This window comes from Pseudophryne corroboree, chromosome 6, assembly GCF_028390025.1.
Source record: "Pseudophryne corroboree isolate aPseCor3 chromosome 6, aPseCor3.hap2, whole genome shotgun sequence".
In the NCBI taxonomy this organism is placed as follows: Eukaryota; Metazoa; Chordata; class Amphibia; order Anura; family Myobatrachidae; genus Pseudophryne; species Pseudophryne corroboree.
The window spans coordinates 644,803,159-644,820,349 of record NC_086449.1 but is presented as its reverse complement, the minus strand read 5'-3'; the positions used below and the strand labels follow the sequence as shown (position 1 = coordinate 644,820,349).

At 47.5% G+C, this 17,191-nt stretch overlaps 1 protein-coding gene across 6 annotated transcripts in view; it reads left to right on the top strand.

Annotated features, from left to right (window-relative positions):
• The window catches only part of PDLIM4 (PDZ and LIM domain 4), a 520,316-nt gene that overhangs the window by 242,457 nt on the left and 260,668 nt on the right, over positions 1-17,191 (top strand). For 5 of the 6 annotated variants that reach the window (XM_063928187.1, XM_063928188.1, XM_063928189.1 and 2 more), the window contains one exon: positions 8,123-8,274. In XM_063928187.1, coding sequence (XP_063784257.1) covers positions 8,123-8,274 — 152 coding nt within the window. Of the gene's footprint in view, positions 1-7,723; positions 7,813-8,122; positions 8,275-17,191 lie in introns of those variants that run through there. The other variant, XM_063928190.1, reaches the window with a different exon arrangement.

The following is a 17,191-nucleotide window of genomic DNA, read 5'->3' as shown; positions in this document are numbered from 1 at the left end:
TGTGATGCTTCCGTTGTGGACATTGTGGATGATCTGTATACAGTAAAGGGGGGTACTCACGGAGCGATATTCTAAGCAATCTGACTAGATTGCTTAGATTTTAAGCATGATCGCTCCGTGTGTACCCCCTACAGCGATAGCGATGCGCAGCCCCGCGCATCGCTATCGCTGGTGCTAGATTGGCCTGCATGCAGGCCAATCTAGCAGGTCGCTCACTTCACCTGCTGGGTGAAATGAGCGCCCCCGTCTCCCCCCGCACTCTCAGCACACATCGCGCTGTGCTGAGCGGTGGGAGAGATGTGTGCTGAGCTCAGCACACATCTCTCCCACATCGGCCCGTGAATATGGTCCTTAAGGATCAGAGCTGACTCAATATCTGAGTTCCTGTTTTACCCTAGTTGTACAACACCTGCTGATCCCCATGCTTGGTCCAGCTAGCAGTAGAATACTAGGGAGTAACCCCTAGCGTTTATAATAAAACCCCTTTCAAACATGTGGCTAAATTCCAGGTTTTTGCACGTGAACGTGCATCAACATGGGATTTCTGCATCTGTGAAAGGAAACAACCCGGGACTAAGTGCTGGGTCCATGACCCTGTACCCGACCAGGGTCACAGAGCTGAGACCAAGGAATTTACCGGCTGCGAGGTCACATGTCTGAAGCGGCATAAGTGGTGTCACTGATTCATTGCTCAGTTATGTATCAGCCTATCAGGATACAGTTTATGTAGATTACTGAGAGGCATGCTTGGTCTGTTTGAATCTTTTCATAAGGATGAAAACACACATTATAGGAATTATAGTTATAATAACCAGATCTGTGAGGGCCTTAATCATACCAGGCTTAACCTAGGCTCATACCTCCCAACATGACCCTCTCCAGGAGGGACAGAATGCTCTGCTTCTGGACTTCCCACCTAATATATGATTGCCCTCACCTGTGGGGAAACACCTTTCTTATCTATTAACCTGTTCAACACAGGTGTTGGTAATCATAAATTAAGATAAAAGTCCAGGAGCAGAGCATTGTGTCCCTCCGGGAGAGGGTCATGTTGGGAGGTATGTAGGCTGACCATACTAACCCTTTAATCTGGGACACTCATGAATTACCGGTACACAGGTTCTGTGGCTGATTAAAAGCATGTGAATTGCAGGCTTGAATTCAGCCAGCCACAGAACCTATGTAGTTCATGTGTGTCCCAGTTTAAAGGGCTAGTATGGTCAGCCTACTTATGCTAAGTACACACTATACAATCATTGGGCCGATTTGGCAGTAATTGGGACGTCGGCCTGATTTATAGTGTGCACAAACTATCGTTTTGGTGTTTCGACAATAATTCTGGAAAATCTTGCCCACACACACAAGCGATCGATTTTGTGATCTGTCGTCCCAAACCAAAAATCTCAGCCATAATTTCCCGATATCGAGCAGTGTGTGTGCATTCCCAATAATCTGCACATATTTCCTGTCTTTTCCTGTCACTGTGTCATCCTCCTTGTGGGCGGACATATGCAAATGCAGTGTGATGTCATAGAAATCAGTAACTTACATTTTTTTTTTTATAATAATCCTTTAGTACGTAGCTCAGATATTGGTGCATACAATATCCCGAAAATCGTCCGATTCTCTTCCCAACCAAAACTAATCTGACAGTGTGTACGTAGCTTTAGAGTTCTGAGGTCCAGCCTACACCACTGAGCAGATATACTGGTTTGGCTTCTTGGAAAGTGACTAAGGGGGACATGTACTAAGCAGTGATAAAAGTGGAGAAGTGAGCCAGTGGAGAAATTTACCATGGCAACCAATCAGCTGCTCCATACAATTGTATAGTATGCAAATTAGAAATGTCACGTCAATGCTGATTGGTTGCCATGGGCAACTTCTCCAATGGCTCACTTCTCCACGTTTATCACTGCTTAGTACATGTCCCCCTAAGTGCTATAATTGTATATTATGTTTATCAATGGTTCCCAAATGGTCCTCAATGAATCCCAACAGTCCAGGTTTTCATGATTACTTAACTAGTACCTTAGTCAATTTTATTTGCCCGTCTGTACTTAAGCATGGATATTCTTAAATCCTGGACTGTTAGGCCCTACACACTGGCCGATATTCCTCAAAGATATGAACGATCTCGTTAATTATTGAACGAGATAACGTTCATATCTTTGAGTGTGGAGTCACCAGCGATGAACGATGCGCGGCCCCGCGCTCGTTCATTGCTGGTGCCCCGTCGGCTGTACATGCAGGCCAATATGGACGATCTCGTCCATATTTGCCTGCACTTCAATGGAGCCGGGTGACGGGGGGAGTGAAGAAACGTCACCCCACCCGCGCCGCCGGGTCGTCCGTATCCGCCATCGGGCAGCTCGGCGGCGGATCTTTATAAGTGTAGGGCCCTTTAGTCTGCCTGGACTGTTTGTCTGCCTGGAGGACTGAGTTTAGTAACCACTGGTGTATATTATTATTTCTGGAATGCATGATTGTCTTTTTAGGGAAACATATTAAAATGTCAATGTGCTATGAAAATGATATAGTGTACAGGTTGCCAAATGCCTTATTCGAAGCATTAAATCTGCCCCCAGCTTGTGGTGTCAGGTTTGTGTGTGTGAGGCCAAACTGTGCAGCTACTTACTTGGCACTGAGCATGCAAGTGGCACAGCTGCTCTCATTTGTTGCTTCATGGGAAAGTGGAAACAGGAATTTTCCTTTCAATGCCTTACCACAGTGGTTCTCAAACAGTCCTCAGGACCCCAATCATTTTAAAAGAGCCAAAGGTGGAGCTAATTATTTCACTTGTGATTCTGTGAGGAGATCTGGAAAACATGCACTGTGTGGGGTCCTGAGGACCGAGTTTGAGAACCTGTGCCTTACCATGTATATTTTTTTATATTTCAACTGTATGTCTGTTTTTTTTTCTCCTTTCTGTACATAATGTAAGTATATGTACTTTTTAGTCAAAATATTAATTGTTGGACGCCAGTTTGTCGTATTTAAAGCGTCATTAGTCAGTTTGCATTTGCAGGCGGCAGCAGCAGGGGGTCAGGCCAGGCTCAGGGCAGCGCAGCACAGGAATGCAGAGCAGGAAGGCGCCTCTCCAATCAGGCGCCTACCTGCTTTGCGTCCCTTTGCTGAGCGGGTAGCGCCGGGCCTGATTATAAACCACTGTGAAGCCTACTCTCTTTCTAGGTTTAATGTCCCAAAAAGCAAGGGTTCAGATTAAACCTATTGCTCACTGGCCCTTCCCACTGATATATAATAATACACAAATTCATTATTCATCAGCGTATTTAACAGGGGTTTCCACCATCAGGACATACTATTATTATTACCAGTTATTTATATAGCGCACACATATTCCGCAGCGCTTTAGAGAGAATATTTGGCCATTCACATCAGTCCCTGCCCCAGTGGAGCTTACAATCTATATTCCCTTATTCGCTACCACATGTACACGCACACACATTCACCCTAGGGTTAATTTTGTTGGGAGCCAATTAACCTACCGGTATATTTTGGGATTGTGGGAGGAAACCAGAGAACCCAGAGGAAACCCACGCAAGTACAGGGAGAATATACAAACTTCACTCAGTTAGGGCCATGGTGGGAATCGAATCCATGACATCAGTGTTGTGAGGCAGTAATACTAACCATTGCACCGTCTGTACTACCCATACTACGTAGGGGTGGTCTTCAGTTTGCCGGCTTTCGGGATCCCGGCGCACAGTATACCGGCACCGGGATCCCAACAGCCGGCATACTGACCCCTTTTCTCCCTCTTGGGGATCCACGACCCCCTGGGGGGAGAATAGATAGCATGGCGCGTGTAGCGCGCCACTGTGTCCGCAAGGTGCTCATGTGAGCTCGCCCAGCTGTCTGTATGCCGCAGGTCAGGAAGCACAGCACAGGTAAGCATTTCTCTAGATGAAAACCGTTCCTTTTAATTACCCTGTACCCACTAGTGATGTTACTGGTGTTCAGCAATTTTGGGGGGAATTCAGTTGCCAGCAAAAGGTGCAAATTGCCATTGCCATATGGTTAAACATCTCACACACTTCGCACCCAAGGGCTACTGTATGAGGTAGTGAACACATTTGTGGAAGATTCCGCTGTTGTGAAGTGCAGTGGGTGCCGCACAGATTCGGCTGGATGAATAATTCACCGGCCATTGAATAACCCCCTTTTGTGTCAAAGTTGATGATTTCAAATGCTCACTAGACAGTTTTAATATTTTGAATATAAGTTATGCATTAGTCAGTGACATGATCTGCAAAGGTAAATCAAACCAAATGTAAAACCCTGCTGCAAACTGATATGGTGTCCTGCGCTGTAGGGGTTAAGCTGCTCAATTAAAATACTGTATTTTAAAATTGGACTAAATGAGAGCTAATGTTACATATTAGAACCAAGTAAGCAGAAAAAAGGGGTAGGTTAAAACATTTAAAACAATTGCATAAATGTTATGTTTAAGCTCCTTCTGTGAAGGGTTAAATGGCAGGCACTTTACTGTGTGATCGCAGCCCTGAGATGCTTTTAGCATCTCACTGGGCCTCCTGGGGTGCGCACGCTGCGCGGGCACCATACTTGCCTACCTGACCCTCTCATGAGGGAGAAAATGCTCTGTTCCTGGTAATGTATGATTGCCATCACCTGTGGTGAGCTAGGTAATTGATAAGAAAGGTGTTTCACCACAGGTGATGGCAATCATACATTACCAGGAAAGTCCAGGAACAGAGCATTTTCTCCCTCATGGAGAGGGTCAGGTTGGCAAGTAGGGCGGGCACACTCCCCAAATGGCTTCAGTCTGCATTTGCTCTGAATTAGGCCCCATGATCCACTTGGCAGTCCAGGTTTTACAGATAGACGTACTTGAGCACAAGTGACTTAATTTTCATTGAATTATCTGTGCTCCAGCATGGATATCACTAAAACCTGTACTTTCAGTGTGCCTTGAGGTCCATGGTCAGGAAACACTACTTGAATGTTTGGGCAGTTTTTAGTGAACGAGTTATTTAATTTCAGGTGTTCTGAAGTCATGGCCGACTCAGGGAGGGACGACAGGTGCGATCTTCCCGGGGCCCCCACACATTTAGGGCCCAGACACAGTGTTGCGTCAAACGGAGTAGTCCCCCTGGTGGCAGCAGCGGGATAAAGAAGTAACATCCCGCGAGAGCAATACACTGACCCAGAGCCTGCTGTGGCGCGCTGTCCCTCGCCATGCTGCCGTACAACAGGAAATGTGTCTGCCACGGATGTGTGCGTGTTTGTGCTGCGGGTCTATGTGTGCTGTCTGTGTGTGGGGGAATGTAATGCAAGGGGGTGTGCCTGCAATACAGGTTGGGCACGAGGGAGCTCAGAGTGTGAGGGGGCGCAGGTGGTGCTCAGGGTTTACCAACACATTTACTGGTAAGGGGCCCCCACAACTTCATAGCCCCTGGCTCCCACCAGCCTTGGGGCCTAATTCACACCTGATCGCACCTATGCAAATTTGCAGAAGTCTGCGATCAGATAGTCGCCACGCAGACAGAGTGAAAACCCACCCTGTGCAAGTGTGCGAATGCATGTGTATACCGTGCAAAAACTTTGCCAGTCAGTAAATCCGTTTGCAACTCGCTCACTATCGAATGATTTTTGCAGTCTGTGCATAGCCCCGGACTTACTCCTACAGTGCGATAGAATCAGGCTGTTCAGGGCTGGAGCTGACGTCAGACACCCTCCCTGAAAACGCTTAGACACGATTGCATTTTTCCTGACACTCGGAGTTACCACCCCCCCAAACGTCCGCTTCCTGTCAATCACATTGCGTATGCCTAGCGATCGAAATTTTTGCACCAATCTGTAGCTGTTTGGCGACGCGCGTGCGCATTGCTGTTCATACGCAGTCATTCAGTAATCGGCCGCTGTGCAGATTCGCACAACAGTGATCAGGTCTGAATTAGGCCCTTAATCCGGCCCTGTCTGAAGCCACAAATCCTACCACACCTGCAATGGTTCTTGTACCTCCGATTAGATAAGAGTCCAAAAGGGTATTTGGCACTTGCAAATTAATGTGTAAAGTCACAACTTTTCAAATTAAGGCAGATATTTATCAAAGTATGACATAAAGTGGAGAGAGATAAAGTACCAGTCAGTCAGCTTCTATCATTTGTCCACTTTATCTCCATTCAAGCTTTGATAAATCTCCTAAGAATTAATATGTTACCAAAGAGCATTAAAATGCAGCATATGTAGATACTTTCTATTTCTCTTTCAATGCTTCAAAATACTGTACTCTCACCAGTGGCGGAACTAGCGAGCGGTGGGCCCAGGTGCGTCAAAATGCTTTGCCCCCCCCCACCCCCCACCATCCCATCCAAGTCCACTCCCTCACCCCTGGAGAGGATCTGGTGAGGGGGACCTGCTCAGGGCCAGAGAAATGGATACCTAGCAACAGTGCCGTAACTAGACATTTTAGCACTGTGTGCAAGAAACGGCATCGGAGCCCCACCCCTGCATGCAAAACAGGGGCAGTGCGCGCCGTAGGCGCGCACAAAAAAACATAGTGGCGTGGCTTCGTGGGGAAGAGGTGTGGCCACAAAATAATACCAAATCATAAAACGGTGCACAGTAGTCTCCATTTTTCAAATTACGCCGCACAGTAGCACCACTACACCAGGCAGAGACCCTTTTACACCTTACGGCAGACAGATTCCTCTATTTACACATTACGGCAGACAGCGTCCCCTTTTTACACATTACGGCAGACAGCGTCCCCCTTTTTACACATAACGGCAGACAGCGTGCACTTTTTACACATAGCGGCAGACAGCGTCCCCTTGTTACACATAGCGGCAGACAGCGTCCCCTTGTTACACATAGCGGCAGACAGCGTGCCCTTGTTACACATAGCGGCAGACAGCGTGCCCTTGTTACATAGCGGCAGACAGCGTGCCCTTGTTAAACATAGCGGCAGACAGCGTACACTTTTTACACATTACGGCAGACAGCGTCCCCCTTTTTACACATTACGGCAGACAGCGTCCCCCTTTTTACACATTACGGCACACAGCGTCCCCTTTTTACACATTACGGCAGACAGCGTCCCCTTTTTACACATTACGGCAGACAGCGTGCCCTTGTTACACATTACGGCAGACAGCGTGCCCTTGTTACACATTACGGCAGACAGCGTCCCCCTTTTTACACATTACGGCAGGCAGATTCCCCCTTTTTACACATTGCGGCAGGCAGATTCCCCCTTTTTACACATAGCGGTAGGCAGATTCCCCCTTTTTACACATTGCGGCAGGCAGATTCCCCATTTTTACACATTGCGGCAGGCAGATTCCCCATTTTTACACATTGCGGCAGGCAGTCGAAAGAAAGAAAGAAAGATAGATTATACTTACCCTCTCCGCTGGCTCAGGCTCCTCGGTGCAGCTTCTGACGATTCCCGGGCAGGAGAGAAGGTGGAGGAGGGAGCCGCAGCAGCGCTGTGTTATTGGTGGAGGCGCTGCTGCTGCTGCCCCTCTGCTTCACTATAGGCTGTTCTCGGAAGACAGCCTATAGTGAAGCAGAGGGGCAGCAGCAGCAGCCCCACCTCCCTCCTCCTCCTTACCCCCGTGCCGCTGCGCTCCTCTCCTCTCCAGGCGGCTGTGTGCTGCGGGCAGCGGTTGCCCGCAGCACACAGCGGCATGTAATGAGTCAGTTTGACTCATTACATGGTTTGGGCCCCTGGACAGAGGCGGGCCCCAGTGCAACGCACTGGTTGCACTGGCGGTAGTTCCGCCTCTGACTCTCACAGGGGCATCTTAAGAGCAGAGGGCCCCGTCGGTAAGTATAATTGTATGGATGCAGGGTTTGCGGTGTGGCCCCTCATGTGCACCACACACCTTACACCCATTATAGATACGCCAGTGCACTCTCACAATATATTTCAGGAAATAAATGCAGAATGCTTCAGTTTAAATGCATTATTTCCAGTAATACATATCAAGACCACATGTGTAAATTATATCTGACAGAAACAGATCATATTTTACAGGCACTTCGGTTATTTTTCTAGGACAAATAACGTGTTTGAGTTCTCTATATATTTATTTGAGACTTTAACACCACACTTATTGTTCCTTTTCTTCCGCAGATTAATCCTGGGAGTAAGGCTGCTCTGGCTAACCTATACCCAGGAGATGTTATTCTAGAAATCAATGGGGAGAGCACAGAGACCATGACTCACCTACAAGCACAAAACAAGATTAAGGCCTGTTCAAGCCACCTGATACTTTCCCTGAACAGGTTTGTGCATCTTTTGCTTTTATACCCTTGTAATGTTAGATGTGCTTTCTGCAACTTTATCCAGAAATAACCTTGAATTTAAAGCACAAATATCACCATGAATTAACATTTCCTAATGCAGTAGTCTATAATGAGGTTATTTTTTTTATGTCACTCTTGTTTCAGAAATGCTAACTAATAGGCTTACCATAGTATCCCTTTAAACCGGGACACTCATGAATTACACAGGTTCTGTGGCTGAGGAAAACCAGGCGAAACGCAGACTTGAAGTCAGCCAGCCACAGAACCTGTGTAGTTCATGAGTGTCCCGGTTTAAAGGGATAGCATCATAAGCCTATAACTAATTATGTTAATTTTGTACATTTATTTACAGTAGTGTTTTCTTAATTTGGGGGATAGGTATTAAAAATCAGGGAAGTGCTGCGATTTTATATCGGTTTACATCTCAGCGGGGATGATAATTTTTTCGATGATTATAACTCATACTTGCCTACCTGACCCTCTCCATGAGGGAGAAAATACTCTGTTCCTGGACTTTCGCTGTAATGTATGATTGCCATCACCTGTGGTGAAACACCTTTCTTATCAATTAACTAGCTCACCACAGGTGATGGCAATCACACATTACCAGGAAAGTCCAGGAACAGAGCATTTTCTCCCTCATGGAGAGGGTCAGGTAAGCAAGTATGTTATAACTGTTATGTACTAATTAAATGGAACTCATAGTGACAGCAGTAGCAATAACTGCTGTCCCTGCGACTTATATCCATGGGGTATTGGAGGAGCCTTTCACAATTTTAAAGATTCCTCCTGTAAAACTGGCACTGAGGATGGCGGAAACCAACAGCACAAAACTCTGAAAAGGTTTGGTACATAGGAGTTAAGGCCCATACACACTAAACTAGTCCTCGCCAACGCCAATATTGGCGGCGGCGGGGACCCGTTGGGGTGCCTGCATTTGGAGCGTCGGTGAGGGGGCGGCAGGGGTAATGACGCCCATGCTGCATCTGCAGCATGGCTGTTGTTAATGAGGACCTCCCTGGTCTGTACAGGTTCAGATGAGGGAGGTTGTTGTTAATGATACGCAGGAGTGCGTGTCGTTAATGACAGTGAGTGTACACACTAGACGAGATTGTAAAAGATCTCGCTCAGATTGGCCTTTCTGAGCGAGACCTCTCTCGTCTAGTGTGTGTGGGCCTGAGGACTGTAGCTCGCATGAGGACTGTGGTCTGCAGGAGCAGTTAGCCTTTTTCAGGAGATATCTATGAAATCTCCTGCATTAGGCTGTTCAAATGGGATCCGGTCAAAATACCGAAAGTCATAAGACTGACAGCAGGATATTAGATAGTGCATGGCCTTGGTCCCTCGATAAATGCTTTGTATTAAATACACCATAGTCCTGTGCAGTATAATGTATCATTCAAGTGCACAGTCTGGAACCTGATTCCTAAAAGAGGGGTTGGGAACCAAGCTACCCCTAACCCCCTACCCCCTTACCCCCCTAACCTTAACCCACCCTTACTGCAGCCCTAACCCTCCCCGATGATGCCTAACCCTAACCCCCCTTTCCCGCAGCCTAAAGTTAACCCTCCCTGGGGTGCCTAACCCTAACCCCCTCTTCCCACAACCTAAGCCTAACCCTCCCAGGGAGTGCCTAACCCTAACACCCCCTCCTCCAGCCTAAAACCCCCACCCCCCATCCCCAGCAGCCTAAACCTAACCACCCCCCCTGCCCTCACTCGCGGCTTACCTCTTTGACGTACCGGCAGTCACTTGATCGGGAGCCCGGCTGTTGGGTTGCTGGCGCAGACCTGGTGATTCTATTCGGGATGCTGGTGCCAGCATTCTGGTCAGTGTTGGGATTCTGCAGTCTGTTTTTTTAGACAGCTGGGATCCAGTACGCCGGGATCCTGACCGTATCCCAAAGAAATAGTATAACCTACCCAAATCTAACTCTCTCTGTACTTGTTACATCTGCCCCACCTGCAGTGCAACATGGTTTTGCCCATTAGTGTGCTTTTTTGGTTTGCTATCAAACCTGAATGACCCCCAATGCCCCAAGCTAATAGTAAATCCAGTGTGAGATTGTTTTTGCATCAGAGTTGGAGGATTGACCATGCTGCCACTGTATGACTATTACTCTGCTTCGTATTTGTAGGCATAGAAAGTTATACAACACTGGCAATATAGCATAAGCAGAAATTTTAGCTGATAGAACAATTTCTTCACTCATCCAAGTCAGTGACTTGGAAAGCTAGACAGACAAAAATACTGCAATGGCAGCACCCAGTGATTGATTTATTAAAGTGCAAAATTCTTCTGACATCCCAGGAAAGATGTAATGATAACTCTGTATTATTTGTATACGTTTCAGGCAGTATAAACAATTGAACAGATTTTTTATTCTGCCCTCACTCTACTAGGCAGAAAGGTCACAGAGATGACATGAACTATTAGTATTAGCCTGGGACCACAGTCAGATTCACAAAATATAAACAAGAAAATGAGAAATACGACTTGACCTCCACCATGTCATGCGGTTAGAATGGAACATTCCAGTGAGCTGAGAGATGTACAGTATGAGGTGACGGCATCACTGTTTCCCTTGCATAAGATGCAGTGTCCTCCTTTACTTAAGATGGCTCATACTGTGACTCCGCACTATACAGCTCGCCATATTGTTGTGCGTCACTTACCTCATGGAAGTAGTTGCGTACAACCCATTGATCTCAGAATGGATGACTGTGTTATGTAATGTTTTTTTTTTTTTTTAATGGATGAAGGTGTTCTGACCTAGGGATCATAGTACCAGTGTTATTTTATATGTTGGTAGTCTATTTACTGATATATTTTATGGATAAAATTGCTATGTCCAATTCTTAAGTCATAATAATTTATCTTTAACTCTAAAATCTCAGTTTCTTCTGAACGTAACATAATACCGAAGGTGTTAAGCTAAAAGGTGTTAAGTGTTGACAGGACTTCCCCGCCTTATTATTTATTTATTAACGGTTTCTTATATAGTGCAGCAAATTCTGTTGCGCTTTTCAATTGCCTTAGAATAATTTTAGGTTCACCATACCTCCCAATTTTCTTCTAACATGATGAGGGACAGCTGCATATCCTAGAGATCGCATTATTCAGCGTCATCATATCAGTCGATTATATCGTTTCGGTGCAACAAACACTTTCATTCAGGATGGATATAATATGATGACGCTGAATAATGCGATCTCTAGGATGGGTGACTATGAGACGCCTTACTCATTTTTACTATTTTTCTACATGTAAATATGACAATGCTATGCTCTAACTTTTTTGCTATGCACTTCATATTGGATTAAAGAGACTATTTTTCAGGATGAATATTGGAGTGCTGGTTCTTGTGCAGTATCCTTGCGGGTGTTGGCATTCACTATATATATATATATATATATATATATATATATATATATATTTCTCTGACGTCCTAGTGGATGCTGGGAACTCCGTAAGGACCATGGGGAATAGCGGCTCCGCAGGAGACTGGGCACAACTAAAGAAAGCTTTAGGTCTACCTGGTGTGCACTGGCTCCTCCCACTATGACCTTCCTCCAGACCTCAGTTAGAATCTTGTGCCCGGCTGAGTTGGATGCACACTAGGGGCTCTCCTGAGCTCCTAGAAAAAGAAAGTTTATTTTAGGTTTTTTATTTTCAGTGAGATCTGCTGGCAACAGACTCACTGCTACGAGGGACTAAGGGGAGAAGAAGCGAACCTACCTGCTTGCAGCTAGCTTGGGCTTCTTAGGCTACTGGACACCATTAGCTCCAGAGGGATCGAACACAGGACCCGACCTCGATCGTCCAGTCCCGGAGCCGCGCCGCCGTCCCCCTTACAGAGCCAGAAGCATGAAGATGGTCCGGAAAATCGGCGGCAGAAGACTTCGGTCTTCAACAAGGTAGCGCACAGCACTGCAGCTGTGCGCCATTGCTCCTCATGCACACCGCACACTCCGGTCACTGATGGGTGCAGGGCGCTGGGGGGGGGGGGGGCGCCCTGAGCAGCAATATTAACACCTTGTCTGGCAAAATAACACAATATATTGTCCTAGAGGCTATATATGTGTAAAATACCCCTGCCAGGATCCATAAAAAAGCGGGAGAAAGTCCGCCGAAAAAGGGGCGGGGCTATCTCCCTCAGCACACTGGCGCCATTTTCTCTTCACAGTGCAGCTGGAAGACAGCTCCCCAGGCTCTCCCCTGTAGTTTTCAGGCTCAAAGGGTTAAAAAGAGAGGGGGGGCACTAAATTTAGGCGCAAATCTGTGTATTATAGCAGCTATAAGGGAAAAATCACTGTGGGTAGTGTGAATCCCTGCATTATATAGCGCTCTGGTGTGTGCTGGCATACTCTCTCTCTGTCTCCCCAAAGGACTTTGTGGGGTCCTGTCCTCAGTCAGAGCATTCCCTATGTGTGTGCGGTGTGTCGGTACGGCTGTGTCGACATGGTTAATGAGGAGGCTTATGTGGAGGCGGAGCAGATGCCGATAAATGTGATGTCGCCCCCTGTGGGGCCGACACCAGAGTGGATGGATAGGTGAAAGGTATTAACCGACAGTGTCAACTCCTTACATAAAAGGCTGGATGCCGTAACAGCTGTGGGACAGCCGGCTTCTCAGCCCGCGCCTGCCCAGGCATCTCAAAGGCCATCAGGGGCTCAAAAACGCCCGCTACCTCAGATGGCAGACACAGATGTCGACACGGAGTCGGACTCCAGTGTCGACGAGGTTGAGACATATACACAATCCACTAGGAACATCCGTTGCATGATCTCGCCAATAAAAATAAATGTGTTACACATTTCTGACATTAACCCAGGTACCACAAAAAAGGGGTTTTATGTTTGGGGAGAAAAAGCAGCCAGTGTTTTGTTCCCCCATCAGATGAGTGAATGAAGTGTGTGAAGAAGCGTGGGTTCCCCCGATAAGAAACTGGTAATTTCTAAAAAGTTACTGATGGCGTACCCTTTCCCGCCAGAGAATAGGTCACGTTGGGAGATATCCCCTAGGGTGGATAAGGCGCTCACACGTTTGTCAAAAAAGGTGGCACTGCCGTCTTAGGATACGGCCACTTTGAAGGAGCCTGCTGATAAAAAGCAGCGGCTACCCTGAAATCTGTATATACACACTCAGGTACTATACTGAGACCTGCAATTGCCTCACCATGGATAGTGCTCCTGCAGCGTGGTCTATTACCCTGTCAGGACAGGGATACTATTTGCTAACCATAGAGCATATTAAAGACGTCGTCTTATATATGAGGGATGCACAGAGGGATATTTGCCGACTGGCATCCAGAATTAATGCAATGTCCATTCTGCCAGAAGGGTATTAGGGACCCGGCAGTGGACAGGCGATGCTGACTTTAGAAGGCACATGATGATTCTGCCTTATAAGGGTGAGGAATTGTTTAGGGATGGTCTCTGGGACCTCGTATCCACAGCAACAGCTGGGAAGGAAAAAATTGACCTCAAGTTTCCTCACAGCCTAAGAAAGCACCGTATTATAAGGTACAGTCCTTTCGGCTTCAGAAAAGCAAGCGGGTCAAAGGCACTTCCTTTCTGCACAGAGACAAGGGAAGAGGGAAAAAGCTGCACCAGACAGCCAGTTCCCAGGATCAAAAATCTTCCCCCACTTCCTCTGAGTCCACCGTATGACGCTGGGGCTCCACAGGTGGAGCCAGGTGCGTTGGGGGCGTGTCTCGGGAACTTCAGCGACCAGTGGGCTCGCTCACAGGTGGTTCCCTGGGTTCTGCAAGTAGTATCACAGGGATACAAGCTGGAGTTCGAGGCGACTCCCCCTCGCCGTTACCTCAAATCAGCCTTGCCTGCTGCCCTCGAGGAGAGGTAGTACTGGCGGCAATTCACAAGCTGTACTTCCAGCAGGTGATAATCAAGGTACTCCTCCTTCAACAAGGCCGGGGTTACTATTCCACAATGTTTGTGGTACCGAAACCAGGCGGTTCGGTGAGACCCATTCTAAAATTGAAATCCTTGAACACTTATATACGAAGGTTCAAGTTCAAAATGGAATCGCTCAGGGCGGTTATTGCAAGCCTGGACGAAGGGGATTACATGGTATCACTGGACATCAAGGATGCTTACCTGCATGTCCCCATTTACCCTCCTCACCAGGAGTACCTCAAAATTGTGGTACAGGACTGTCATTACCAATTCCAGACGTTGCCGTTGGTCTGTCCCCGGCACCGAGGGTATTTACCAAGGTAATGGCCGAAATGATGATACTCCTTCGAAAAAAGGGAGTTATAATTATCCCGTACTTGGACGATCTCCTTATAAAGGCAAGGTCCAGGGAGCAGTTGTTCGTCGGAGTAGCACTATCTCGGGAAGTGCTACAACAGCAAGGCTGGATTCTGAATAGTCCAAAGTTGCAGCTGGTTCCTACGACGCGTCTACTGTTCCTGGGTATGTTTCCGGACACAGAACAGGAAAAAGGGTTTCTCCCGGAGGAGAAGGCCAAGGAGTTGTCATCTCTAGTCAGAGACCTCCTAATACAAATACAGGTGTCGGTGCATCAATGCACGCGAGTCCTGGGAAAGATGGTAGCTTCTTACGAAGAAATTCCATTCGGCAGGTTCCAGGCAAGGATCTTCCAGAGGGATCTGTTGGACAAGTGGTCCGGGTCGCATCTTCAGATGCATCGGCTGATAACCCTGTCTCCAAGGGCCTGGGTGTCGCTGTTGTGGTGACTGCAGAGTGCTCATCTTCTAGAGGGCCGCAGATTTGACATACAGGACTGGGTCCTGATGACCACGGATGCCAGCCTTCGAGGCTGGGGGGCAGTCACACAGGGAAGAAACTTCCAAGGACTATGGTCAAGTCAGGATACTTCCCTACACATAAATATTCTGGGACTAAGGGCCATTCACAATGCCCTAAGTCAGGCTAGACACTGCTTCAACACCAGCCGGTGCTGATCCAGTCAGACAACATCACGGCGGTCGCCCATGTAAACCGGCAGGGCGGCACAAGAAGCAGGATGGTGATGGCAGAAGCCACAAGGATTTTCCGATGGGCGGAAAATCATGTGTTAGCACTGTCAGCAGTGTTCATTCCCGGAGTGGACAACTGGGAAGCAGACTTTCTCAGCAGGCACGACCTCCACCCGGGAGAGTGGGGACTTCATCCAGAAGTCTTCAAAATGATTGTACACCGTTGGGAAAGGCCACAGGTGACGTGATGGCGTCACGCCTCAACAAAAAGCTAAAAAGATATTGCGCCAGGTCAAGGGACCCTCAGGCGATAGCTGTGGACGCTCTGGTAACACCGTGGGTGTACCAGTCGGTGTATGTGTTCCTTCCTTTGCCTCTCATACCCAAGGTATTGAGAATACTAAGAAGGAGAGGAGTAAGAACTATACTCGTGGTTCCGGATTGGCCAAGAAGAGCTTGGTACCCAGAACTTCAAGAAATGATCTCAGAGGACCCATGGCCTCTGCCGCTCAGACAGGACCTGCTGCAGCAGGGGCCCTGCCTGTTCCAAGACTTACCACGGCTGTGTTTGACGGCATGGCGGTTGAACACCGGATCCTAAAGGAAAAAGGCATTCCGGAGGAAGTCATTCCTACGCTGAAAAAATTAAGGCTAGAAAAGATGTGATCGCAAAAGATTATCACCGCATATGGCAAAAATATGTTGCTTGGTGTGAGGCCAGGAAGGCCCCAACGGAGGAATTTCAACTGGGTCGATTTCTGCACTTCCTACAGTCAGGAGTGACTACGGGCCTAAAATTGGGTTACGTTAAGGTCCAGATTTCGGCTCTGTACATTTTCTTCCAAAAAGAACTGGCTTCACTGCCTGAAGTTCAGACTTTTGTTAAGGGAGTGCTGCATATTCAGCCCCCGTTTGTGCCTCTAGTGGCACCGTGGGATCTCAACGTGGTGTTGGATTTCCTGAAGTCGCATTGGGTTGAGCCACTTAAATCCGTAGAGCTAAAATACCTCACGTGGAAAGTGGTCATGCGATCGGCCTTGGTGTCGGCCAGGCGTGTATCAGAATTGGCGGTTTTGTCACGCAAAAGCCCTTATCTGATTTTCATATGGATAGGGCGGAATTGAGGACTCGTTCCCAGTTCCTTCCTAAGGTGGTATCAGCTTTTCATGTGAACCAACCTATTGTGGTGCCTGCGGCTACGTGGGACTTGGAGGACTCCAAGTTACTGGATGTAGTCAGGGCCCTGAAAATAGATGTTTCCAGGACGGCTGGAGTCAGGAAAACTGACTCGCTATTTATCCTGTATGCACCCAACAAGCTGGGTGCTCCTGCTTCTAAGCAGACTATTGCTCGCTGGATCTGTAGCACGATTCAACTTGCACATTCTGCGGCTGGACTGCCGCACCCTAAATCTGTAAAAGCCCATTCCACGAGGCTCTTCTTGGGCGGCTGCCCGAGGGGTCTCGGCTTTACAACTTTGCCGAGCTGTTACTTGGTCAGGTTCAAACAATTTTGAAAAAGTCTGCAAGTTTGATACCCTGGCTGAGGAGGACCTTGAGTTTGCTCATTCGGTGCTGCAGAGTCATCCGCACTCTCCCGCCCGTTTGGGAGCTTTGGTATAATCCCCATGGTCCTTACGGAGTTCCCAGCATCCACTAGGACGTCAGAGAAAATAAGATTTTACTCACCGGTAAATCTATTTCTCGTAGTCCGTAGTGGATGCTGGGCGCCCATCCCAAGTGCGGATTGTCTGCAATACTTGTATATAGTTATTGCCTAACTAAAGGGTTATTGTTATGAGCCATCTGTTAGTGAGGCTCAGTTATATTTCATACTGTTAACTGGGTATAATATCACGAGTTATACGGTGTGATTGGTGTGGCTGGTATGAGTCTTACCCGGGATTCAAAATCCTTCCTTATTGTGTCA